We start from the raw sequence: 26,848 nt of genomic DNA on the forward strand, positions 1-26,848 counted from the left end.
CAAAACCAAACAGTTAATAAAGCTTAAACAAATGCCTAGATCAGTATACTCAAGAAAAAAAACTTAAGAATGTTAAAGCGCACATAACTAGGGATTTTTAAGGTCCTACTTTGGTTTATGGAGTGTCCAGCAACACGTTTATATACATAGAAGGTGTACAAACACTATTGTTTCATAATAATAGGTAGTTATTCTTACCTTACTTCTTGACTGACTCTCAAATGATTCGTTCAGCGAATCTACCGGTCTACCGTGAATGAGGCTCAGGAGCTACAGTGTTTGGGGGAGAAGAGTGAAGTTTTCGCAGACAGTCCTAGCAAAACGACTAAATGTAGTGACGTTAATCCGTGGCGGTTCGCAAATCGGACTAGGGACGACTCATTTGCGTGATTCAGAGTCGACTCCCTTTTTTCCAAGCCAATAACTTTGTTATTCATTCACCTTCGGATTTACAACTTGGTAGACTGCTTACTTTCAAACACAGCAACATTACACACTGCATGAAATGTAATTTTCATGATCTCATGTTATGTACTCTTTAAGAAAACAAAAAAATGCTGGACTATTTTCAACCCAGTAGGTCAAAATGTAACCTATTTGGTGACTATGAAAAATCCAACCAATTGGGTTAAATTAACACAGAAAATGTTTAAAATTGACCCAACAATGGGTTAAAACAACCAAGCATAGGTTAATTTACAATCTAAGAGTTGGGTTGGTCTCTTTTTGACCCAACGCTGGGTTGAAAATAACCCAACCTTTTTTTAAGAGCGCAAGTACGTAATTTAGCCTGAAATTCTGTGTTTAAAACAGAGATGGCGACCGAGAGTCAAAAGTGAAAAACTTCTAAAAAGGGTTAAAAGTTAATTAGTCAAATTGGAAGTAAAGGTTCAGGTTTCTTTATACTTCACATTATGGCAAACATAGTCCCCCTGCTTTAGATCCGTATCAATCAGAGATCCCCCCTTTTATTCAACGAGAAATGTGGAGAGTAAATCGTAAGTATACAGAGGCACAATAAGCAGGTCTAGGGAAGCATATAATGTCAAAATCATAGACGGTAGCCAATAAGGGTGTATCCTATAAAGTTGGACGTTCAAGGAGGAATCCCTATGAAAGCACCCTGGCTTTGTTCGTAACTGCATACTACAACCTATTTGTAGAACGCTGAAGTTTTTTTAGCATACCCTCTACAAATAGGTTGTTGCAACCCTGTTGGTATGCAATTTCAAACAAAGCCAGAGTGTTTTGACACTAATTGCCTTTTGGAAAAATTCTATTGGAATGACCTTTCTTTTAGCTTGAAAGGCAGGCACTACTTGTCTGTAACAATATTATGTAAATTAGCTTTATGTCAATTTCATTTTGATGTATAGTGGCTGTTGAATTGACAGTTTTGGTAGTAATGAAACCTTAAGTATGCATTGCTCTAAAATAAAGATGGTGATATTAAAAATAGCATTATTCTTACAAAAAAACTCTGCCTTGCTCTCAAAAAAGACTATAACTTAGCAACATGTGTTTGGTAGACAAAGACCCTGTATGTGGCAGAGTTCTTTTAGGCACAGAGCTTTATAAGCAGCTATATTAGCATGCACAGTGGCGTGTCTCTATCGTCTTTATACTTGTACTCTCCATCAACAGTTACTGTGGTAACACAAGTTTCTCAGATGCTGAAGCCTATAGGGTCCAGCCAGAATCAGGGAATACTCTTCATCCAATGACGAATGGCGTGCCACTCCAATTCGGGCCTCTTCTATGGTCGCATAGAAAAGGTTCCGCCGAAAGAACAGGAAGTTTGGCACAAAGCTGGCTCGACAATGTGTGGTTCCTCCCTCCCTCTTACCTCTCCCTTAGTTCATGCTCGTACTCCCTTTTCCTTATTTTTCTCTTGCTTCTTCAGTGGGTCTCCTGTTCATGAAGTTCATGATGATCTTTTTGGTCCATTTGTTTGTTTGTTGAAAAGCAACCAGACAAAATGCCCTAAATATCAACAATTTACAAAAATTTTGTAGAATGTTTTTAGAACGTATACTGTTAGTGCCCTGGAGCACACAGATCAAACTGGTTCCTAATTTCTGAAAATGTAGATAATTAAGTCACCTCCTCAGCGTGAATGAATTTGTGTTAAAGGGAAATTTCACCCAAAAATAAAATGATCATTTATTTACCCTCATGTCATGAAAACCTGTATATGACTCTTTATTGTGTGGAACACAAAATAATATATTTAGATAAATGTCTTACATTACATTACATTTATTCATTTGGCAGATGCTTTTATCCAAAGCGACTTACAAGTAGGGGAGCATATAAACATTTTGTCTTAGTGGTTTGTCCATACAATACAATGGAAAGTGGGGGCCAATTGTCTAGATATCAACATTCTTTAAAATATCTGCATTTATGTTTTGCAGTAGAAAGAAAGTCATAGCCTACAGGTTTGGAATGACATGAGGATGAGTAATTGAGCTGTGTGAAATGACTTACGTTTTTTAAGACAGTTTACATTGATGTAATCTTTGCAACTTTGGCAACAATAACCAATGTTCAAATAAACACTTTTTCAGAAAATGAATGTATCAACTTTGTTGTTTATTTTATCTATGTTGTTACATTAAATACTATCCATTTTAAATGTTGTAAAATATATGTAAATCAGTTATGCATTATGAGAAAGTAGATTAGATAAGATAAGAAAGAGATGGAAATCTGAGATAATGCTTTTAAAGCAAACAAATTATCACATGTAAAATAAAAAAAGCTTTGTATAGTAAAATCTTTACTTACTGGCAGTGAGAGGTGATTGAAGGGAATCAACGATTCAAAGTATGATAATTCAAATGATAAGGATTTTGTCAGTCCTGCAGCCTCATCAGTCATCTAATGGTGGAGGTTGTCCTGCATTTAACCCCATCACACTTGATTATGTCATGAGACTAGTGACACTAGTGGTGTCTGATGCTGTGATTTGTGATGCTGTGTGAAATGGAGCACCATAGTTGGGGTGAAAATATGAGAGCAGCTTCTTTGTAAGTGACTGGATAAATAACTCCAGATGCATCTGATTTGTTTTCTTGTTTTGCTATCTTAATCATTTTTTTTGGTTGAAACTTTTCTATTTCCATTGGTCCTGCTAGTAATGCTTCATGTTTATATGGCATAACTGGATAGCAGTCCTGTCACACTGTAAAAAAGTCAAGATTCTGCAACTGCATTATTCATAAATTTTAAGGACATTTCCGATAACAACAAAACAACGCAATGCAGTGCAAAATGTAATATACAGGTGAAACAGAAAATTCCTTCATATTAATACAGTATATTGTGCCCTGTTTTTATGGATTTTTGACAATATACGAAACATGGAGCTTTAAACAGTAACATGGTCTTTGACTGTAGCTTTAACCTATCATGTGACCGGAGGACGGAGTAATATATCTGATTGATATGGATCTAAACACTGGAAGTTCTGCCCTACCTGCTTTTTCTCCCCGCAAAAATGTTTAGTTTGACTCTCCCCTGCAAACCCCTCTGGTGAAGCCCATTGCATTTTTTTGCCCTTAAGAGGTAATTTCCTGCAGGAATTACATTAGGGAAGCCTCGTTTATTTACATTTTTACTCTGGCTACGCCATTTGTCTTAACCAATGAGCCACAAGGAAACAATTGACACCCATTTCCTGACCTTGGTGACATAGCACATCATTTATCTCATAGATTTGGCCTCTGTTGAAGTAAATAACTACAGGAAAGTTTCCTGGCTTGTGTTATCTTGGCAGTAGTAGACTCTTTATCTTAGGACAACAAAAATGTTAGGACATATTATTGTTATGCTTGCAGGCTAAGTTATGGACATTTACATAAAAGTGGCATGAATGCACTCTTATTGAATTACTGGTGCTTTGTCTAATGTCATGTTATTTTAATTGCCTGACTTCTTAATTTTACTTTCTCAGGTCACCACACCATATACATTGGCGTGCACGTTCCCAAGAGCTATCGGCGATGGAGACGTCATCGCCGACGTGCCAGTCACAAGGACAGAAAAGAGAAAGTGAGCGAAAACGCTTCGGACAGGTCAGACGTTGAAAACAATGATGAGGCCAGCAGTAGTATCCTCAAACCACTCAGTAAGTGCCTGCCAAAGTGCCGTCAGTACACATTAACGCTCAAGGACCCTTCATAGGGCAAGTCACACGCGCACACACAGCTACAGACCAAGGCTGCTGCTGACTCTACTTAGTCAGAACAGATATCCAGAACTGCCTAGCCAGTGGATGTATGTTTGGACAGACAGTGGCCCGGGCCTTTGCGTGTATGTAATAACCATCCAAATAGATCACGATTGCCTGACGCGAGCCACTTTCTGAGATATCTAATGGGTAGGAATTATATGCCCAAGGGAGGATCACTTAGAAGGCGCTTCTCTTGATTTGGATGCCAGGACTCTGAATGCGCTCTAATGATGTGATAGCTGAACGGGAAGCTGAGGAGTAAGAAAGAAGGAAAGGGAGAAGGTCAAAGGGGGGACAGGTAGACATGGAGAATGAACATGATGATTCATGAAGAATGCTGTGTTAGGAAACTATCCTAAAAATGCAGTCTAATATGGCTGTAAGTGCAGTCTATGGAGCTGTGTTTGCACCGACCCAGTTTGACCTTGTTCGTTCATTTCCTAATAGCATCTCAAATGCGCTCAAGCAGAATTCAGTACTTGACATTGATGTGGAATGAAGTGTTGAGACTTGACTGATTTCAATCTTATAGGAACACTTTAACTTTAAATATACTGTACACGGTTCCATCGGATGCACGTGCCTGGCTCGAAGTTTGTTTATCGGTCTGGCTAGTAGCTAATAATATAATTTATATTTTATTTAATTCAATTTATATTACTATTTATTTATATTTTATTGTATAGTTATTGTATTAAATAAACAATTTGTTGAATTTTATTAAATATTGATTTTATTAAATAAACAGTTTGCTGAATGGGTTGTGTAACTTTGTCGCAATTAAGTTGAGCTAAGTATTGTTTTTTCTACTGGTAACCCAAAATAATACTGACTAGACATACTTTTAACTTGCTACAGTAGCCATTGTAATTTACTTGTTATTGCTTTTGCTTGTTATCAGAAATAATCAGCAGGGATTCTTTTCTTTGTTAATGTGTACCGGAAGGGCCACAAAAGCGATAGATTTTGTTTCATAAGGCAGTCATTTTTCTATGTAAAAACACCCTCTTGTACTTTTTTGCAGCTTGAAACAAATGTGTGAACATGTGAACTTCTAGTTCAACCTGAGTTTGGGCCAAGATTATTTGTTTATGATTTATTGCATTTATTTGCAAGAGAGAATAGACACATTAGATATTTTCTTTATATATTTGTACATAGTCAGTGCCCACACGTACAGTTATGTCAGAGTCTGCCTTTTCCATTAAAAGAGATTTTCGGTTGGAAATTGATATACAAAGATTAGGCCAAGCCCACATGTACAGTAACAATGTCCTGACTCTTTTCCTTTTGGCCCTTAGCAATGCGAGTACTGAGTTTGACCTTTGTCTGGAGATGGATTACTTCCTGATTGTTATCCCTCATTCGGATGCATGTTTGTTAGCATCAATCTTCCATCAAACTCTTCCTCTATAAGCTGAAACAAATAACACAGTAAATCTACTTTACACGTGAAAAGCATGATGAAAAAAATAGTAAATCGATAACAAGAAAATGTTCTAAATTTGTTCATAGTACTAAATTGTTTTTTTGATGGAAGGTTATGAAATTGCGCTGCATGCCTTGAGATACGTTTCACTATTGTTTTAGTTTGAAGGTGAAACATAATTTTTCTCTTTATGGGAATTTTTCAAAACAGTCCAAAATTAGTAGTAATAATTGACACAGGGTTAAAAAATGCTAGTCTTCCTAGGTTTCCTTGTATTTGGTTCAGCACTGTGGCCCATTTTTGTGGACCCATGTCATTTCTGCAGATCTGTACGTGAGCTTTATAGCTAAAGGCAACTGACCATTATTCTTCTCAAAGACATTATTTTGCTTTAGACCATCGAGTATTATAGTGGAGCTTCTTTCAGAATGCTCTGTCTTTTCTCTCTATGCTTTGCCCATTTTTAATCTTGTCAATGGAAACCAGTCAGAGCAAGATGTCCCACAGACGGTCTCAGGAGTGACAGGAGGTCCAGTCCACTCTAATCCTCTCAAGTGCAGTTATTCTCTCTCTCTCCCCTACAGGCTATAATTAGTTAATCTAACCTTCTTTCTACTGTATGCCCTACTGACATATGTGATCATAGGCTTTACAAAGTCCCGACAAGTTAGTGAATAGGCGTCTAACAAAATAGTGCTTTCTTACCATTATGATGGTGATATTGGCGAATCCAGGTTTACACATGTACTATACTGTATGTGGAAAGACTGTGGTAGGTTGTTTTGGCTGGATCATAGTGTATACGTCTCAGATTTCCGGGGTAGTATATTGGATGGGAGAATGACAACAGTTGAATAGCGTCTGTGCATGCTCATTTCTTTGACTGTTTTGGCGGATGTTTGGTATTAAAGGTGATTTAGTTTACCACATGTCCTTCCACACTATATTCCCAATGACCTGCAAGTGACCATTCCAAACACATGTACTGTATTTACATACAAATAGGTCAATTTAGTACAGATTAGAGGCAAATAGATTGCTACTGTCAATATAGTCACAGCTATTGTAGTATTGTCTGGCCAATGGCAGATGGAGGAATGTTATTTATATTAAACATTTATAAAACATGTTATTAATATTAAACATTATTTTATAAATTATGTTTGGTGCCACTAGTGGAGAAGAAATGATACACTTTGCTTTTGAACAGGTGTTTTGCATAATAGCTCTTATAGTGTGAATTACAGTATGGATGGAATGATGTATTGAATAGAACTGTCCGTTTCATAAAATAAAATTCGTAAATATAGAGAGGCATGTTTTAGCATTCTGGTGATAGATTTCTCTCATCTTTATTAGTCTCTGAGAACTACCATAATGAATATAGAGACAATAAACAATAGACAATAAACATCAGTTGTTAGACAGACTCAAATGAGTTTCTGCCCTTTTGTTGACTCTGTTCTAATCCTGACTTCTGAGGAGAAGACGAGTTCTTCAAGAGTTGAAATTAATTTTGAAATGACTAAGGGGTTTCCTTTAAATCTTTTCCAAATTTGAATTGTATTTATGGAGATCAACAAAGCGACTTACAAATAGTGCCTAAAAATGACACACACAACAAATGTTATGGTGAAATTCCATCGAAGGGCGTTTGCTGTAAACAATTTGTCATAAGTGAACTTTTGAAGAGCTTGCTGATCTTGCAAGACTTTGACAATGCAAAAAATATCTGAATTGAATTGATGAAATATTTTTTCAATATTTGATTATCATAAGTTGAGCCACGTTCAAAGTCAGTTGTTAAGTCTGACATCACACACCACCGCTTCCGGGTCTAAATGCTCTATCGGATGCCAAAGGCATGCACCAAACAATGCAAATACACACAATCATGGCATGCTGTAAAATTACTCAAAGACGACAATCCTAATCTTCATCTCAAAAATGTATTTCCCATATGGCCATACAGCGGTTGCTTGTGTGATACTGTCTGCTATTAATAAAAAGTGCTTGTAAACGACTGCTTAAATAATAGCCTCATATGAAAAGAGCGGAGGCTTGGGTCCGGAAACGTTATTCCTTATCATGACTTAACAAGCAGATACTCTATAAACCTGTGACCTCATTACATCAGGATTACTGCAGCACTGTGTCTCTGTGTAAAAATCACTGTAAACCATAGATTTGTTTAAAAGCAAGCCCACTCTGACAAAATAAGTATTTTTTATGACAAAACTGAAAGATAAAAAGGAAATCAAACAGTTGATTAAGCTTACATTATGATTGAAGGATTTATTATGATGTGGTGGTTCAACACAAGGTTGGATAATAGTGATAGTTGTATTTGGTGGTGAAGTTGGGTATCAGTTACTGTCAGGAAGTCAGTTGGAGATGCAGAGGAGGCAGTCCAGTCAAAGAACAATAGCTGTTCTGAATAAAACTGTTGTCCCTCAAACAAAAGACAAGAGCCACTCATCACAGGCATGTGACGGCTCGAATGTGTTTAATCACTGTTTATCTCCTCACGGCTGAAACGATGTGCAACACATAACAGCGATAGCCTGCATTACTGTAACTCACATTCACTGCTTCACACTAACAGTTTTGAGCTTTCTAAACTTGTTGACACTAAAAAGGCTGAGCAGACATATGCACATCAAGCCTCTCTCAACATATATTTTATCAATGTAAACCTATGTGTCAAGAACATTTACTGGAGGCATTTGGCAGATGCTTTTATTCAAAGCCACCTATGTGTGTCTTTATCAGTATGTGTGCTATCTGGTATCAAAGCTCTACCAACAATAGGAGCTATAGGAACAAGAATATTATTTGTTTTAAAGGATTTATTAGACAAGAAGCATTCCCAAAAGTGCTGATATTTCATTAAACAGCACTTGGAACACTCTTGTCTGCTGATTTTTATTTGTAAAAATATGTTTTATATACACATTACACATTATGAATTCTTACCTGTAGCCGAATCTCAGTCATGTTGATATTTAGTATTGCACAACTTCTTAATTATTCTATTAAAAGACCACCAAAGTGGTCACAAAGACCCAAGCAAATTTAGGATTAAAGATTGAAGATTTTTGAAGATCTGTTCAAAATCTATGTCAGTGGACAAACTCTCTGAAAAAACAATATAAACTTTTATTACTAGTTCTTAGAAATCTCTAGAAATCTTACGATTCAGTATCAAAATATTCAAAATCTTCATTTTTCTAACTTGAACCCGAGTCTATTTTTCAGACCATAATCTCTGAATGTGCATCTTGATCGGAAGCTGACTTCAAGTCTTCTTTTTTTTTATATGTCGAGAATCCAGTGTTTCCTGAGAGCATATGTTGCCAAGAGAAGAAACAAAAGTAAATGTCTTAAGTCAAGGACAATCTGGACGGAGCCCTTAGGTTTTATGTGAGAAAGCCATGAGTTGTTTACGTTTTTACAGCTCATGTGCTTTCTCATGTCTTGTCATTGGCCCCGCCCCTCTCGTTTCATGTATTGCTTCCCTGCTGTGTTTCATTACCCTCACCTGCCCTGTGTTATTATCCCTCGTTTGTCTTTCCTATAAAATGCCCCATGTCTCTTTGTCCTGTGCTCTTGGATTGTACGTGTACCTTGTGCGTCCTGTATGTTGCAGATGTCCTGCTCCTTACATTGTACGTTGGCCTGTGAGTTTTGTGGTGTATCCTGCCGTGGTTTTGGTTAAGACGTTTGGTCGAGTTCCTTAGTTTGGTTTTTGCTGTTCTTGTTTTCTTGTTTGCCCCCTCGTGGGAAGTCTTTTGTTTCATGTTTTGTATCTTAGTTCTGTTCCTGTTTTACACCCCCTCGTGGGTTTTTGTTTTGTTTATTTAATAAGTCTTTTGTTTAACCCCTTCATCCCCGCTGCCTGCAATTGGATTCTTCCCCTTTGAATAGTCTTGACAATATTAACATGTTACTATATTAAATAAATTCTTGTAAATTCAATGAAGTATTTGCGAATATTTACTAGGGCTGTGAAAAGTTTGTGTCTACATAATGTCTGTGTACTGTGCATAGTCATTTTTTATTTATAAAAACGTACATATACATGCATATATTTAATTTGGAAAATAATTTAAATGATTGGTAAATATAAATAAATACTGTCAATGTAAATATTTCCTACATTTGTATACATGTATGTGTTTATAAATACAAAATGATTATGCACAGTATACAGACATTATGTAAACACAAACTTTTATTCTGGATGTGATTAATCATTTGACAGCCCCAATATTTACACGCAGAGCAAAACGAATAAGCACCACAGTTTACAGTGTATTGCAATTTTTAGCATTGTATTTTGATGATTTAATGGCTACCCGTTTATAAAATTCCTACAATTCACCCCACCATCAACAAAAGACATAAATAGCAAGACCTCTGATATTCTAAAAGATTCTATTTGAAATTTCCACAAAGTGCCAAATTACTCATTGAGGACCCTGATTCTGGGCCGAGGTGTCATGGCAAAGCAGCTCCTTTCCATTGAAAGTCAACCCTGTGTCCAAGCTTCTAGACTCAAGCCGCAGCCACCCATGGGGCGGGGACAGTGGCAGGTGGGAAGTTTGACTGGGGCGGTACACCTGTCACAGGGAGAATGGAATTTGAACAAGTCACAAAGTCTGCTGGTTAATTTGTCTACGAATACAGACAAAATAGTGATTCCATTTTTTAATGCTTAAGCTTCAGAAAATGTTGATTGGGAACCTCAGGAACTTAGAATTTTCTAAAATAGAAGTCATGGGACATCAAAGTGTACTGTATTGATGGAAAGTGCCACAAGCTTCAAACTGCCTCAACACCACAATTCACAAACTCATGTGTGTTCAGAGTGTTTGTTTCTCTGTCTGTTCTGTGCACAGCATAAGAATGTCATTGAATACTTTCTTTGAGATCAAGTGAGAGGAATGTCATTTGGGATACTTCTGTTTGCATGTGGGATGTTGCACTGTGTTGTTAGTGAGACCGGGACTCTCCAGTATAAAGTGGCAGTCCCTTTCTGGGCACTGGGCATACTTCCCCCTCACTTTACCCATAAGCCCTTGGTGTATGCACAAAGTTCTCTTTGTGTGGGTTGTAGCTTTTGGCGAGAGAGCCCACAGTATTGAAACTTGTTTGAACGATGCGATTTTCATTTCTGTCTGTTCCTCTCTCCCATATGAACTCACCCTCCCTTCTCTCCCTCACTTGTTTCTTCTGTCCCAGCAACACTTAGCAACAGCATGAAGCAAGTGCCCACTGTGGCTTAGTGCTTGGTATCTGTAGCAGAGTTATCTGTATGCATCACAGGGTCACTTTGTGCATGCAACAAAGTTGGGATGACGAACCAGCCCAGATGAGTTAACAGCCCGTACCGTGTAACTTAAATAAAAATGATAATGTATATGTTTAACGCTCTTAGCCTATGTAAATTCCACTTAAGTGACTTGAATATAACATTTTTAAAGATGAAATCCAAAAGGTGTATTAAAAAGTTGTTCAATGCATATCCAACCCTTAAATTTGTGCAAATGTGTTTTAACTCGTATGCAGGCTTTTTGTTAATAAGAGCTACATACGTACGAGACATATCATTTTTTATAGCTACTCTCATTTAGTCTGTTTAGAAATGTAAACCAGATTAAATATAATGGTGTGCTATTATGTAGTTGTGTATACTGTAACATGATGATGTTTTGTAAATGTTGAACCTACTTTGTTTTACTGCTAGTGTAGTGTTTTGTCAGTCCAGTTATCACTTTCCCAGGTACTGATAACATTCTCTGGCCATCTACCATATCAGCAGCTATAAAAGTTGAAAGGGAAATGCTGTGTTATGTTGCGCCTTAAAGTTTCCATCCAATCAGATTATTTATCTTTTCAAAGAAAGTTTTATAGATTGTAATTAAATCTGGAGGATTCTTCAAAAATGCAGGTTGTTTCAATGCAGACCTGTACAGTCAGATTACTCATTTATTCACATGCGCATACTATCAATGACGTTAATGTTGATGTTATCAACAGTAGAAGATGTCATCTGAAGCCTGTGACATCAGCAGTGTTGGAGGACAGTCTTAAATGCCCATGTGATTGTTTTTTTCACACTGTGTTGGTTTTAAACAGGGTTTGTTCATTGATGAAAAATAACGGAAAATCACTTATTTTAGAATTTAAAATAAATACAGTATGACAATCTGATCTGTTAAAGTTGATAAATAATAGAATTTCATAGAATTAGCAATCGCTGCCAGCATTCCCATAAATTAGTTTTGTGTAGGAAGCATATAGCAGTAAATGTGTTTCAAGAAACCTATAAATGTTTAAATTAACTAGTTTATATATTTAAAAAGTAATCTAAAATATTGTTTAATAAATAACAATTCAATCTGAATACATTTGGGTTTCATCAACAATTTTTTTGCTGAATAAAGCTGTATTTAATGTTTAACCTTTAATAATGAGTCTGAATATAAAGTTTAAAAGGAGAGAGAGTTTTTTTATTACTGTTTACTTTTTCCCAAGCACTAAATATTCAAATGAGAAAACAAGGAAATAAGAAAGCTGCTCTGCTTGTGAAGAATGAACAGCTTGTGAAACATTTCCTAATTGTTAATGAGGGGCTCAGGGCAGTGTGCCAAAGTCAGAGGGCCAATGGCGAGGGGGAGCAGCCGGAGCAGCCGATGGGCGGGCTGTGTCTCTGGGGTGACAAGGGGACCCCTTTTCAACTACCTAGGTGTCACTGCATCAGAGTGGGGTGTACAGGATAGCAGACGGAATACTCTAATGAAGGTCTAAGTGCTGCTGATTGTGCGAGGTCTCGTGTCTTTGACCTCCCTCCCTCTCTCACCCATCCTCATCAGCTTTGATCACTTACTGGAGAAGCATCTTTTTTAAAGGGTTTTGGGATGAATATGTCAGATAACCCGGAGAACACGTCTGAGAACAATAATGTGGAGAAGAGTGAGGTTGAGGAGGAGGAGAATCAGAATGGGGACCCAGACTCAGATCTGTCTACGATTTCGCCATCGTCAGAGCCAGCTTCCCCTGTTAAGCTGGACATTAGGCCCAATGGAATAAGTGATGATGGGAAGCCGGAAATGTGCAGGACTGTATTTCCGCCTCTCACCCGCAGTATTTTTCCTGTTGCAGTCTCACCTGCGGCCGAACGCATCCGATTCATCTTGGGAGAGGATGATGATGGCCCAGCGCCCCCTCAGCTCTTCACAGAGCTGGACGAACTGCTGTCTGTTGATGGCCAGGAGATGGAGTGGAAGGAAACTGCCAGGTATGAACAGCTTGAAATGGGACTGGATTGCTGGTTGGGCACAGACATGAACAAGATAGTTAGAGCCGGTGAAATTGCCCCATGTTTATTTTTTTTTATTCATAACAATTACTATTGATCTAGGAATCAGTTAAAAGTAACTCATAGTTTTAGGTTGGGTGTCAGAATTATATGAAGATTACTTTAGTACTCATTTATGCTTTCTATGCATTTCATTAAAAGAGCATTTAAATGTACAGACCCTTTGCCAGTAATTATTTGATGCCAGTTATAAAGACATTTGAAACATTTAATAGTTGGATGTTTTGACATTTACTTCAACTATTCTTCATAAAAAACCTTATTATCAGCTCAAATCATTATTTAAAATATTGTCTTATTTTAGAAGGACAGTTTAACCAAAAAAATGATATAATTTACCCTCATGTCATGTATGACTCTTTCTTTTGTGGAACACAAGTTAAGATATTTTGAGAAATTGTCACCTTAGAATTACCAGGTTCTATCTGCATTTTGAGCAGATAATGAGCTTTAAAGTTTTTGCATTCCATTTGACTATATAGATAAAACCTTTTTGATTTCTCAAAAAAGTCTCAAAATGTTAATAAGAATGAGAATATGTGAATAACTCATTTTTTACTAAAATGTCAGATAGAACCTTATAATTCCAAGGTGACGAAATGTCTCAGTGGTCTCAATGTTTGTTGGTTACCAGTGTTCTTCAAAATATATTTTGTGTTTCCCAGAAAACAAGGAATTCATACATGTTTAAAATGACATAAGGGTAATTAAAAAAAACATTTAAGGCTGAACTATCCCTTTAAATCCCTATGATTCTTAGCCCACTGGAACAGTCACTGATGAAATGCACACATCAGTTATGGAACTGTATTGCTCTTGAATGGATTTGGTCATTCAATGAGAGGGACCGCTTTATGTTGAGTAGTTGAGAGGCACTCAAGGTGGTCCCCAATCAGCTCCCATTATCACATGCCACAACAGGCACTCGAAACACCATGAATAAGTACAAGAATGATTACTGCTGATCTTTTCATTTTTTATCAAGATTTTATTTAGTCGATTGTTTTTACAGATGAGATTAAAACCGTTGTGTATTTTAGGATTAGGATTTAAAATGAAATATTTAAGTCTTTCATTCAGGGTCTTCAACATCAATAGACAAGAAAAAGGATAAATCTGAGTAATGTTATGATGAGCTGATGTCTGGAACCGGTATTTATCTCTGATACAATAAACATAAGAATGTGCATAGTGGATATTGCAAAGATATGTTCAGTGTATTTTTATTATCATAACTGGCAAAAAAGGCATTACATGAAAAAAGTATTTTTTTAAACACTGCTTTACATTTATTTGGCAGTTTTACAACTCATTTCAACTTACTATTTTAAATTGTAACAAATTTAAATTTTGTGATGGGTTGTTATACCTTATAAAAGTAAGTTGAAATTGCTTAAAGGGATAGTTTACCCAAAATGAAAATGCCAAAAAAAAAAAAAATTTCCAAATCCTCAAATTCTAAAACTGTATAAAATTATTTGTTCTGTTGGACACAAAAGAAGGTATTTTATAGAATATGGGAAACTAAACAGTTCTGGGGCAGCATTGACTTCCATAGTAGTTTTGTCCCTACTATGAAAGTCGATAGTGCCCCAGAGCTGTTTGGATACAAACATTCTTCCAAATACCTATTTTTGTATTCAATGGAAGAACAGAATTTAGTCCATTTTAGAACAACTGTAAATGGTGACAGAATTTTTATTTTCTTTTGATGAGTTGCTGTAAAGGAAAATCAGTTGAAATGATTTGTACATTTGAGTTGATTGTACTTAAAAATATAACATTTTACAGTGAGATTTGACTCATTCTCTCTGTTCTTGTTTCTTCCAAGGTGGATCAAGTTCGAAGAGAAGGTGGAAAAAGGTGGAGAGCGGTGGAGTAAACCACATGTGGCCACTCTATCTCTACACAGTCTCTTTGAGCTTAGGACGTGTATAGAGAAGGGCACCATCATGTTGGACCTAGAGGCCTCCACTCTTCCAGGGGTTGTTGGTGAGTTTTTTTTTCTTCAGCAGCCATTTTTGGGCTTTAAATCTGGACATTGTCTGTATTCTTGTAAAATTCTTCTAATTTCATTTAAAGGTTCAGTGTTTCTGTGCATACATAAAATATATTTTGAAATTAAAGCATGTAGCATATGTGTGAATAAATCTAAAAACAGATTCGATTGCGAATTGAAGTCAAGTGAAGTCAAGAAGGCTTGTTGACACCAAGACCCCACTGTTTGATCTTCAGTTATGTTGGATCCTGTCACTATAGATCCATCTGTCACTGTGTCTCAAATTGCAGCCTCAACCCCATCGACAAAATGTAAAGATAATGTTTTTGACTACTTGCGAATTAAACTTAGTTCAGATAAGACTCGGAGATAAAAGCTTTTCTAAATGCACTGGGAGTACTAAGATAAATCACAGGGCTGTGCTTGTGATACGCACAATTTGGCTAACAGCCCATCTATTTATTTGGTTACCAAACTCTCACATGTCAGGATGTATTCATAGCTTGTTTAATACACTCTTCTCTCAGCCCCCACTGTAACTGTGGCCTCACATACACGGGTGGATGCATCCATTCAATTCATGAAGGCATTTCTTTTATGTTGACTTGAGTCAGAGCTTGAGGAAGATCCGGATGAAAATTGTGGAGCCATTAAACACCTCCAGAGCATTGTTATAGAAAACCCCATGTAATTCTTGCCTGGTGTTTTCCTGAAAGCTTCTTTGAAGGATTGATTAGACAAGGATAAATAAGCATCTGTAAAATGATTCAAAAATAAGTATGGCATAAAGGAATGGATTAATGAAATGAAAGGTTATGGATTGCAACTCATGCTACCAATCAGGCAAGAATTGTGACATCACATTTACTCTGAGCATATGTCTTCATCATCAATTTGCACTGAATCTTAAAGTTAAGTTAAGCTCAGTTGACCTCAGCTCGTTTTGAGCTAAAATGAAATGAAGGATCAGCTAATAAAGGCCAAACCATTCACAAAAAGGGCCTGAGGGCCCAAGCCTCATGTCGTTGACCCTCCTTTATAAAAATAGAACTTTGTAGGAACCATCAGATAATCTCATGCACAAGCCACTGCCTCATTAGAACTCCACTTCTGAAGACTAATAATAGAATGCAATGTGTCGCTTCACTGACACTGACTTCAAGTTCCCTCTAAGAGTTCAATTTCAAGTTCTTGTTAAAAGTTTGATGACTAGTGTGGTCATCTGAATTGAAAAGGTACTGTTTAAATGAAAAAGATTGCTCAGTTGTGACGGGAGTGAAATGAGCTCCTCAGAAGCTTTGTTGCTGCCTCACAGTGACCAATTTAAAGTACTCCACAGCAGAGTCCTGCCCGGGTCCTGTTTGATAAACCCGGGGCCGCCCTGCATATGCAGTAATTAAAAGAACACCTGACATCCGATAGCAGCACTAATATAATTTCAAACCCGACCCTACCCGTTTGACAAAAATGCCGCGACCCCAACCGCACCCACAAAACCATTTATTTTCTCACGCAACAAGCAACAACATTTTAGGAATTCCTGGTTAATGCATTTTTAAACGTGTAACTCAAAATGGCAGAGTATCGGGAGAGACAACCAAGAGTGAATCCACTAAAATAATGTTAGCTAATAGTAGCTATTCTATATTTGATAAGTGATTTATGAAATATGTTTCGATTTATGCAAAATTTGTAAAAAAATTATATTATTTAAATTTAAATTTATATTAAATTAAATTATATTTTTCATGTGATATTAACAATAGTTTACCTTACCTTTTTTCCTGTTAAATTATACCAAAGCCGCTAAAGGCCAAGGTGCCATCAAGGCTAAATAAATCTTAATGCAGAAAAGGGACCGGGAGCATGATGAGCTAAAACGTTTATTTAAATTGTGATAAGATAATCGAGTCCTCACTATAGCTGTCCATCAGTTGCACGCGATTGGCTACAATGCTCAACGCTGCAAAGCGCGCTGCAATGAGAAACCAGCCCTTCAGGCAGAGCTTGATAAATAATATCAAATGACAAATAAGCACAGGACCGTGTAAAAGCAGCTTTGTATCAGCCGAGATGATTCGAAATAGTCTTGGCCACTGGATCCGCGTTCCGCCAGCGCGTATTATTTCCCGATCTGCACCCGAACCGCAAATGACACAAATAATTATTCCACCCGTTACATCAAAAATTTGTGGTTCCCCGCGTACAGGATTCTGCTCTACAGAGACAGCAAGACTCGAATTTGCCATTAGCATGTTGCTAAGCTAATGTCACAATTCTCAGTTTTTAATCACACGATTTTATACTTTTCAGTTATACACATAATAAAATCCCACTTTGGATACTGTATCAGATTGATTTTTTCACTGAGCTTGTTGCAGTGCATTCTGGGATTGCCTTCTCCATGTAGGTATCATGATACTTGCTAGTTCCTTAGAAATGATCTTCATGAGGAAGCATAATTAAATTGCTTACCTTTGTAACACAACTCACATTCTCATTTTCTCTCTTTCAGAAATGATCACTGACAGTCAGATTGAGACAGGTCTCTTGAAAGCTGACCTGAAAGATAAAGTCATGTACACCTTGCTGAGGAAACATCGTCACCAGACCAAGAAGTCCAATCTTCGCTCACTAGCTGACATTGGCAAGACGGTTTCAAGTGCAAGTAGGCTGTTTTCCACACCGGATAATGGTAATATGGGTGCCAGTTTGGTGCAGTTATTTTTAACCTTCTTTTTTCCTTTTACGTTTTTGAGAACTTTTGTCTTTTTCTTTTTTCTTCAATTTATATAATTTTTGTGGATAGTTTTTTTCTTCAAATTTTGTAAAAAAAATTATATTCATTTTTAGCTTTTTCTTCTGGTTTTGACTTTTTCATTTAATCAAAGTGTAAAACCCCAGAGACAGGTAAAATATACATGAAACAATTACAAGTAATTTGCCTAAAGTATGAATTCTGGGTTAAAGGGATACTTCACCCAAAAATAAAAATTATGTCATCATTTACTCACCTTCGAGTTGTTTCAAATCAGTATAAATTTGTTTCTTCTGATTAACAGAGAAAGATATTAGGAAGAATGCTTGAAATATAAATCAGTTTTTGGACCCCATTGACTACCATAATAGGAAAATTACATTATTTATTTTTTGTTCTGTTGAACACAAAAGAAAATATAAAAAAAAATTTAGGACAGCAATTGACTGCATTGCAATTTTTCCTACCATGGTAGTCAATGGGGTCCAAGAACTGCTCGCTTACAAGCATTCGTCCGAATATCTTTCTCTGTGTTCAACCAAACAAAGAAATTTATACAAGTTTGGAACAACTAGAGAGTGAGTAATTCATGACAGAAGTTTCATTTTTGGGTGAACTGAAAAAATAATATGAAGCAATACAAAAGTAATATTCTGAAAGATATGAATGTTCATTAAATAGTTATATTTATTATTTATAATAGAAAAAAAGAATGCCTCCAAAGATCTTCTGATTAACTGTCAACTCATCATAGAATTAGGCTTTCCATTCTGTTCCTCTGTAAGTTACTGTTTGTCACAGTGTGTTTTTTATAATAACCCACTTCTTGTCAGTCCTTGATTTAGTTTAGTCTGTCCTGTCTCATTCTGCAAATATTTCTCAGTGATACACAATACATGCAGTTGTTGAGAATGTAAACCATTATGAACTGGTAAACTAATGAACTAATCTGACAGCAGTGTGTAAAGGATAACACAACATATCACTTCAAATAAGGCCATGGTTGAGAATGTCCTTCGATTTTTGGCTGCAATATTTGCGTTCTGTCTGTTATGACAAATAGCGTATCAAAGAAATCTTATACAAAGTGAAGATGTTTTATTAGTAGATTTATCTTCATTTTTGATAATTTTATGCCATTTAGCGCACGATTTATTGACCATTGTACTATAGAATGTAACAGAAATGAATGTCCTAAAGCTTTTTTACTTCCTGTACAAACATTGGACAGCTGTAACTGCTCAACACCTTTCTGCCGCTTTAACAAATCACATCTTTCCTAAGCAGTGTGTGAGATTTTCCTTTTCACATCTGATGTCACTTTTCACAAAACTGACTTTATTTACAATGTATCACCTTAACAATCTTTCTTTTCACCCTCATTTCCTTCCTTTCTCTTTTGGATGCTCTGCTGCTCTTGTCACTTAAAAGCACGTAGTCCACTTGAGAATTCAGTGCCTTGTCTAACGGCTCACGCCTCTGATGAGGTATTGCGAGTCCCTGGAAGTCCAAGCATGGGATGGCCTAGTAAGTCCAACTTACCAGTTGCCAAAACATATGTTAGTGTGTGATCTTGTCCCATGTAGTTGGTAGCAGCATGGTATTGCATGGAAAGCTTAAAGGGGTCATTTCACAAGGATTCAACATTTCTTTAACCTTTTTGAGATTAAAGAGGTAATTTAACTATGAAGTACTATAACTTTTAGAGCTCACACCTTTCACCCCATTGCAAAACAAGAGCTGATATTGATGCTTATCTGCTAAAGTGACTAGTTGCGTACTTTGTAATCATTATGAAATCAGAAAATTTAAACATTTGAACACTGAAAACATGACCGCCTACATTTACGCATTAAAGGGATAGTTCACCCAAAAATGAAAATTTTGTCAATATTTACTCACCTGCAGATTGTTCCAAACCTGTAAAAAGGTCTTTGTTCTGTTGAGCACAAAGGACGATATTTGGAAGAATGTCAGTAACCAAACAAATCTCATCCCCCATTGACTCCCATAGTATTCATTTTCCCTACTATGGCAGTAAATGGGGGATGAGATCTGTTTGGTTACTGACATTCTTCCAAATATCTTCCTTTGTGTTTAGCAGAACAAAGAAATGAATACAGGTTTGGAACAACCCGAGGGTGAGTAAATGATGACAGAATTCTGAACTGTCCCTTTAATAAACGTTTTGTTGTTTTATGCTGTGTAGCACCTGATTCATCATTCTGAAGAATCCCAACATTAGAAATGAGCGTATGAAGTTTACCAAGTTTATAAAACTTTGTAATAGTCATAAACTTGAAAGCACTTTAAAGCTTAACTAATCTTATGGCACATTTCAGCTAACACACACATGCTGCAACGAGCATCCAATACAATGATGCTGATAAAATGTTAGTCACAATATCCCATAAACAGGTCTAAACCTGTGGAGCTGGGGATTGAGGTGGGTGATTTTTAAAGCGTGTTGTGCCATATGCTTAGCATGCTAACTAGATGATTTGTAGAAATGTATAGAGGTAGAAGCATACTTTGTCATTGTCTACAAATTCTACAGCAAGTCATTTAAGTAATGTTGATTAACAAGCAACCCTAGAAACTATAAATCCGTGCTGCTAGAGTTTCATGACTGAACTAGGTCATTTAATTTTAAAGGTCAGAGAGAAGGTGGAAAGTCTGGGTACAAAAAACTAACATTGTATGTGGATCTCAGGGAAATAATGTGTGATATGATATGACCCCCTTAATTTTTACTGTATTAGGAAAGTTTTGTGTTGGTTTGCTGTTGTTGTGACTATGTCTAGCTAGTCAATCCCTTGCTCCCTTCACCATTCATGGACATGAAGACCGTAACCTATTTAATGAGCAGAACTGTAATAATTAGATTTAATTATGTGAAATCTTCCTAATTTGTTTTTATTTTTTAGGAAAATTTTAAGTCACTACTTTCTTTTTCTTGAATGCTTCATAAATGAAACCTTTTCAACTTTTTGGGCTGCATCAAACTGACATCTTAGCTATTATAACACAAGGATGTCTTTCCTGTAATAGTGCTGGCTGGTTTTCTGTGGGAATACTCTGCTTTTCTAGGCTGTTCTTGTTCTTCTGCTATGCTCTTCACAGCATGATGACAACATGTTGGGCTACAAAAGGATAATAGTTATTTTTCAGTACACTCTAAAAAAATAGTGCTATATAGCACTAAAAGTGGTTCTTTGCTCGTAATCATAGGGGAACCACTTTAAGTGCTATATAGAACCATATTTTGGTGCTTCTTCAGCAGTTCTTTGGGATGACTGAGGTGCTATATAGAAATGCTGTAGAACCATACGGTGCTATATAGCACCTCGGTCACCCCAAAGAACCTCTGAAGAATCACTGAAGTGCCAAGATATGGTGCTATATAGCACTAAAAGTGGTTCCCCTATGATTACAAGCAAATAACGACTTTTCGTGCTATAGAGCACCATTTCTTTTAGAGTGTAGGCCTCATTGCATGGCACCTCACTTTTGCTCATTTAGGTTATTTATTTTTAAAACAATTGTTTATTTTGCTTTTTCACTTTAGACTTCTGTTGTATGAAAGGACCAATGTTTCTTTTTATATACAGGATATTTTTATTGTTTATTTAAATTTTGCTTAGGTAGTCCAACCACCACACATCGAAACTTGACATCAAGCAGCCTGAATGATATTTCAGACAAACCAGAGAAGGATCAGGTAAGTGCAATTTTAACAAAATTTAACATTTACATAAATGCATTTGGAATAGATCTGATGTTCACATAATCTCATTGAATTTAATTTAGACATCTGAGTCAGTCTTTGCATGTAAAAATAGTATATAATATAATGGTTTTCTTTTTATTCATCTTTTCAACTATTGGGTTATAGAGGAAATTAGTGGAATGTGCAACCCATGACAGAAAACATAGGTTGTGTGAATGAGACACTTCTGTTCCTAATAGGAAATGCTTGGATTGTCAGTGAGGAATGACCAAGAGGTCATAAAGGTGGTGTGAATCTATGACAAACCATACAAATTAACTCACTTCACAGAAGTTGACCTAAGTGCATTTGTTAAATCTTTTACCTTTACCAAATTTCTTTTACCTGGGAATATTGACTTTCTTACTCAACACTGCATTGCAAGAAATAGCTCTGTGTTGATGCCCCTTGCCCCTTTTAGTATAGCAGGGGATTGTGCTGTGATGTTGTGTGAGATGGCCCAGACACATGAACAGATCGAGATTGTAAACACAGATTGAAGGGTAGCACGGCTTTGTGTCATGCACTTTGAAGGTCTCGTTGCTTGTCATACTTTGCCTTTTTTCCTTGAATGATGATGTCATCATCCCTGCTTTCTGAGATTAACTATTCTGTTTCCTTGGAATCTGGAAAATATTTGTTATTCAGGGAAAAAAATATTAATTATTTATGAGATATTTGGTATGGTGGTTTTGGACAAGCCAATAGAAAAAAATAAATAGTATTGTTTAATTTAAACTTTATTTCTTAAGATTTCTGGGTTTTTTACACTCTTAAAAAATGGTGCTATATAGCACTAAAAGTGGTTCTTGGCTCGTAATCACTTTTAGTGCTATATAGCACCATATCTTCAGTGCTTCAGTGGTTCTTCAGAGGATCTTCAGAGGTTTTTTGGGGTGACCAAGGTGCTATATAGCACCGTTTCCATATAAAGAACCTCTTAGTCACCTGTATACTGTAGTTCTTCAGCGGTTCTACTATATATAGCACCCCAGTCATCCCGAAGAACCACTGAAGCACCAAAATATGGTTCTATATAATCACTAAAAGTGGTTCCCCTATGTTTACAAGCCAAGAACCACTTTTAGTGCTATATAGCACAATTTTTTGGGGGGTGTATACTGTATAGTAGGCTTAAAGCTTCATTATTTGTGTAAAGAATACCTTCAAAAATACAATACAGAGCGCCCCCCTAAGGCAGTATATTGATTTATACCAAGGATTTTATTCAGGCCAAGATTATGTGATAGATTAAGAGATACTGTAGCTGAGATCCACCTTTTAGTGTTGCCTTTTATGTTTGATTTATAATAAAATGTGTATAATATTGCATTGATAAAATATTTTGTGTAGTTAGCTTCTTATATTTAGGTTCAACTTTAATCTTCATAAAAAAATTCAAAAATGAGTTTGAGATTAAAAATAATTGGCAGTGTGGGCGGGGCTGGGATTATCAAACCTTCTGTTGAAGATCCCTGAGTTGGAGTCTGTCAGCAACATAAATTTAGATGAAAATTATTTGATCAAACTCAAGTGCGAGATAAGACAAATGCAGTAGAAATATAACAGCATCACTTCTGAAAAAATGTGTTTATAAATTGCAAACATATCACATTTCTTTATTTGACAGTTTCTATGTCCATTCACATTACATCAACCAATCTGTCCTGTGGATTGACCTCCCAGATAAATGTATGGTGTCAGATTGGTGGGAAGATATAATAAAGCATTGTGCTAGTGTTGAATGTAATCAAATATCAGACGTGATGTTTACACCTGCTGAATAGCTCTAGTGGACATGCAATATTTTTAAAAGATTGAGAATTTATTTACTGCATTTATATATTCTATATGTGCATTACGGTATGTTCACTCACGGAATACAAAATACTTATTTTCAGTTGTGCTTAGTGCTTAGGCTCATTATTAAACATTACATAAATTTATCCTTTGTTCTGTCTAATCATTTCCCACATTTTGTATCTTAATACTCAAAAAGAGTTGTGGCAGTACCATGGTCCATTGATAGTTTTAAATGATAAACAACCAAAACAATTCTGGATGATCTTGTGCTACTGATGAGTAAGAGGTCAGTCCCATGTCATGAGCTGGGGTCCTCCAAGTTAAATGCTTTGTTGGTAAGAGGTTTTCTTTCATCAATTGTTAACTAAACTGCTTACACTGCCATTTTAATACTAGAATTGTGTAATCTAGGGTACTGCTTTAGTAATGGCTTAATGCTTTATTTATTCTAACTTTTGATAAAGGAAACTGTCAAATCAGAATTCTGAGCTTACTGCTTTAATAAGATGACAATTAAAATTTCTGCCATCATTTACTCATCCTCTTGTCATTTCAAACACGTATGACTCATGCAGAACACAAAAGAAGATATTTTGAAGAATGTTGGTAATGGAACAATGTTGATACGAATTGACTTCTATTGTTTGGACACAAAACCAATGCAAGTGAATGGGTGCCGCAGTTTTTTGGTTATCAACATTCTTTAGAATTTCTTCTTTTGTGTTCTGCATAAGAAAGAAAGTCATACTGGTTGGAAATTACAAGAAGGTTGGTAAATGATGACAGAATCTTAGTTTTTGGCTGAATTATCCCTTTAATGGATCTCTGCCATGATAGTGTTTTTCAAACTTGAGTATTGGTGAAATACACTTTAAACTCCTGAAATGACATTTGCAGTGATGACCTTGGAGGCACCAGTTGGAGGTGCCTAACAACAATTTATGGTTATTTATGGTGAGCAGGGTCTTCTAATTATCTTTGGCCTGTAAATTTCACATTTGGCATAACCTCAAAGGCTGTGAGCTGGCAGATGCCTTTGAACTTGGCCTTCAATCATAGGTATGAATAACAACAACTCTAAGGAAGAACTTAATTGAACAATACTTTATACTGGTTACCACTGGTTCCTCTGAATTAAATGCAAAAGAATTCAGGACCCATAGTGGGGTAATACTGAAGCCCAGAATGAACAATGCCATGTATAGTCATCATTCTTCGTAATTTCAATTATGTGGACAGTTGTGGCTGTTGCCTTCATCATCTTGCCCTTATGAAAGTCTTGGCACAAAGCTAGCCGGGCAGTCTGATTAATGAGGTCATGTGTTGGGGCTTGGTTTGTACACTTTGTTCATCTCCTTACTGATCTTCATTATAATACCATTCTGTTTCAGCTGAAGAACAAGTTCATGAAGAAGCTACCCAGAGATGCTGAAGCTTCTAATGTTCTTGTTGGAGAGGTGGACTTCCTGGACAGTCCCTTTGTGGCCTTTGTGAGGCTACAGCAGGCTGTTATGTTGGGGGCGTTGACTGAAGTGCCTGTGCCAACCAGGTACGTTTACATTTAGTCATTTAGCAGACGCTTTTATCCAAAGCGACTTACAAATGAGGTAAACAACAGAAGCAATTGAAACAACATAAGGACAACAAAATGCATAAGTGCAATAAAAACTGGTCTCATGTAGCCCACCTGCAGATACGACCCGCTTTTGACCCATAAGCCAAAATATATGCCATGAAAGACACTTTTTATACGTAACACCTTTTCTTAACTGTATGTCACTCTGAGTTAAATGTAGGCCTTCAAATGGAAAACATTTACATTTTACTACAGGTGTTTTAAATGATTTTTCATGATCTTTTTCAGATTTCTATTTATTCTTCTTGGGCCTAAAGGCAAAGCCAAGTCGTATCATGAAATCGGTAGAGCAATCGCCACCCTGATGTCTGATGAGGTAAACACTGGCAATGTTAGCTAAACTCTTGTGTCATAAATTTGAATATATCCTGATATTGAATAAATGGATGAAGCATTTATATAGCATTTATATATGTCTGTACAGTGTAACACAGTCCGCTGTGCCTGAAATGTTCTTTTATATATTATACAACATACCAAACATTTATCTTTAGAATAGTTATGTGTGGGGAGAGTTAGCCAGTAATCGGCGTTCTCTTATCAAGGTCTTCCATGAAATTGCGTACAAAGCCAAGGACAGACAAGATCTCCTTGCTGGCATTGATGAGTTCCTGGATGAGGTCATCGTCCTCCCTCCTGGAGAATGGGACCCTGCCATTAGAATAGAGCCTCCAAAATCCTTACCCTCCTCAGATAAAAGGTAACTGGTGTTGGCAAGTCAGCACATAGCCTTTTCTTTTTGTCAAAATCCCACAGCAAAGTTTGCCAATTTGTTAATAATTTGAAATGAATCGACGGATGGTGTTATAGCATTGAAGGGATTGTTTACACTACTTTTCGGTTGAAAAGTTGTCATGTAAACGGCCCTTAAATGGCTTCCAGTAGCTCATCTAGAGCAGGTTAGTTCTGTGCTAACAAATCCAGATTCATTCATTCAAAAAGATGAAGTAGCTGAGCCGCAGTTAATTAGATAAAGCACATCACGTCTCTTTGGCTTCAGGTGAAGTGACAGCAAGCGGCTGTTGCCGCTGTCTGCGCCCTCATTTGCCAGCACAGCACCCATAACAACCACCATAGCACGGTGTACCTGTACACAACATGTAAAAAGTCTCAAAATCATTCATGGATTGTTGAATATAAACAAAAGTCTAATGATGGCTTTGTTATTGTCATGCAAATATGGAATCAGCAGACGTTTCCTGCATTTTCTGTTGATTTTAGGGATAATGGATTCAAATACAGGAATACTTGTTGAACCTACAGTAGTCTGTTATTCACATATCTATATATATCTGTCTGTCTGTCTATACCAGTGGTTCTCAACTCTGGCCTTTGAGATCCATTTTCCTGCCGAGTTTAGCCCCAACTCTGACATAAAACACCTGAACAAGCTAATCAGCATCTTTAGAAATAGATGCGTTCAACTTAATGTGGCGCTGCGCAAATCTAACGCAGCGATTCAAGTGCAGATTGCTTGGTACACATTTGAATCGCTCTCGCGGTACTTTAATGCGATATGCCAAACAATCTGCGCAGCCCAGCATTAAATTGAATGCGTCTGTTCCGGAAGTCACTGATTAGCCTCTTCAGGTGTTTTATCAGAGTTAAACTCGGCAGGAAAGTGGATCTCGCGGGCCAGAGTTGAGAACCACTGGTCTATACTGTACTGTATTCCATGGAACTGAATGATTTCTGTAAACATATATTGTGGAATTTATATGATAATATGAGGTGATTTAAAGACTACAGTGTTATTGTCATGGTACAAATCTAAAAGCTCATCTGGTCTTTTCTTTACGCCTGTTAAACAAAATATGAGCAGTTCAACTTTAA

The 26,848-nt window shown here is 36.6% G+C and overlaps 1 protein-coding gene across 2 annotated transcripts in view; it reads left to right on the top strand.

The window, feature by feature from the left end:
• The window catches only part of slc4a4a (solute carrier family 4 member 4a), a 62,964-nt gene that overhangs the window by 4,235 nt on the left and 31,881 nt on the right, over window positions 1-26,848 (top strand). Inside the window, exons 4-11 of one of the 2 annotated variants that reach the window (XM_057351308.1) lie at window positions 3,959-4,132; window positions 12,834-12,969; window positions 14,882-15,042; window positions 17,565-17,744; window positions 21,452-21,528; window positions 24,771-24,928; window positions 25,244-25,331; window positions 25,561-25,715. In XM_057351308.1, the coding sequence (XP_057207291.1) occupies window positions 3,959-4,132; window positions 12,834-12,969; window positions 14,882-15,042; window positions 17,565-17,744; window positions 21,452-21,528; window positions 24,771-24,928; window positions 25,244-25,331; window positions 25,561-25,715 (1,129 nt within the window). The remainder of the gene's footprint in view (window positions 1-3,958; window positions 4,133-12,833; window positions 12,970-14,881; window positions 15,043-17,564; window positions 17,745-21,451; window positions 21,529-24,770; window positions 24,929-25,243; window positions 25,332-25,560; window positions 25,716-26,848) is intronic. The other variant, XM_057351316.1, reaches the window with a different exon arrangement.

This window comes from Triplophysa rosa, linkage group LG2, assembly GCF_024868665.1.
Source record: "Triplophysa rosa linkage group LG2, Trosa_1v2, whole genome shotgun sequence".
Taxonomy (NCBI): domain Eukaryota; kingdom Metazoa; phylum Chordata; class Actinopteri; order Cypriniformes; family Nemacheilidae; genus Triplophysa; species Triplophysa rosa.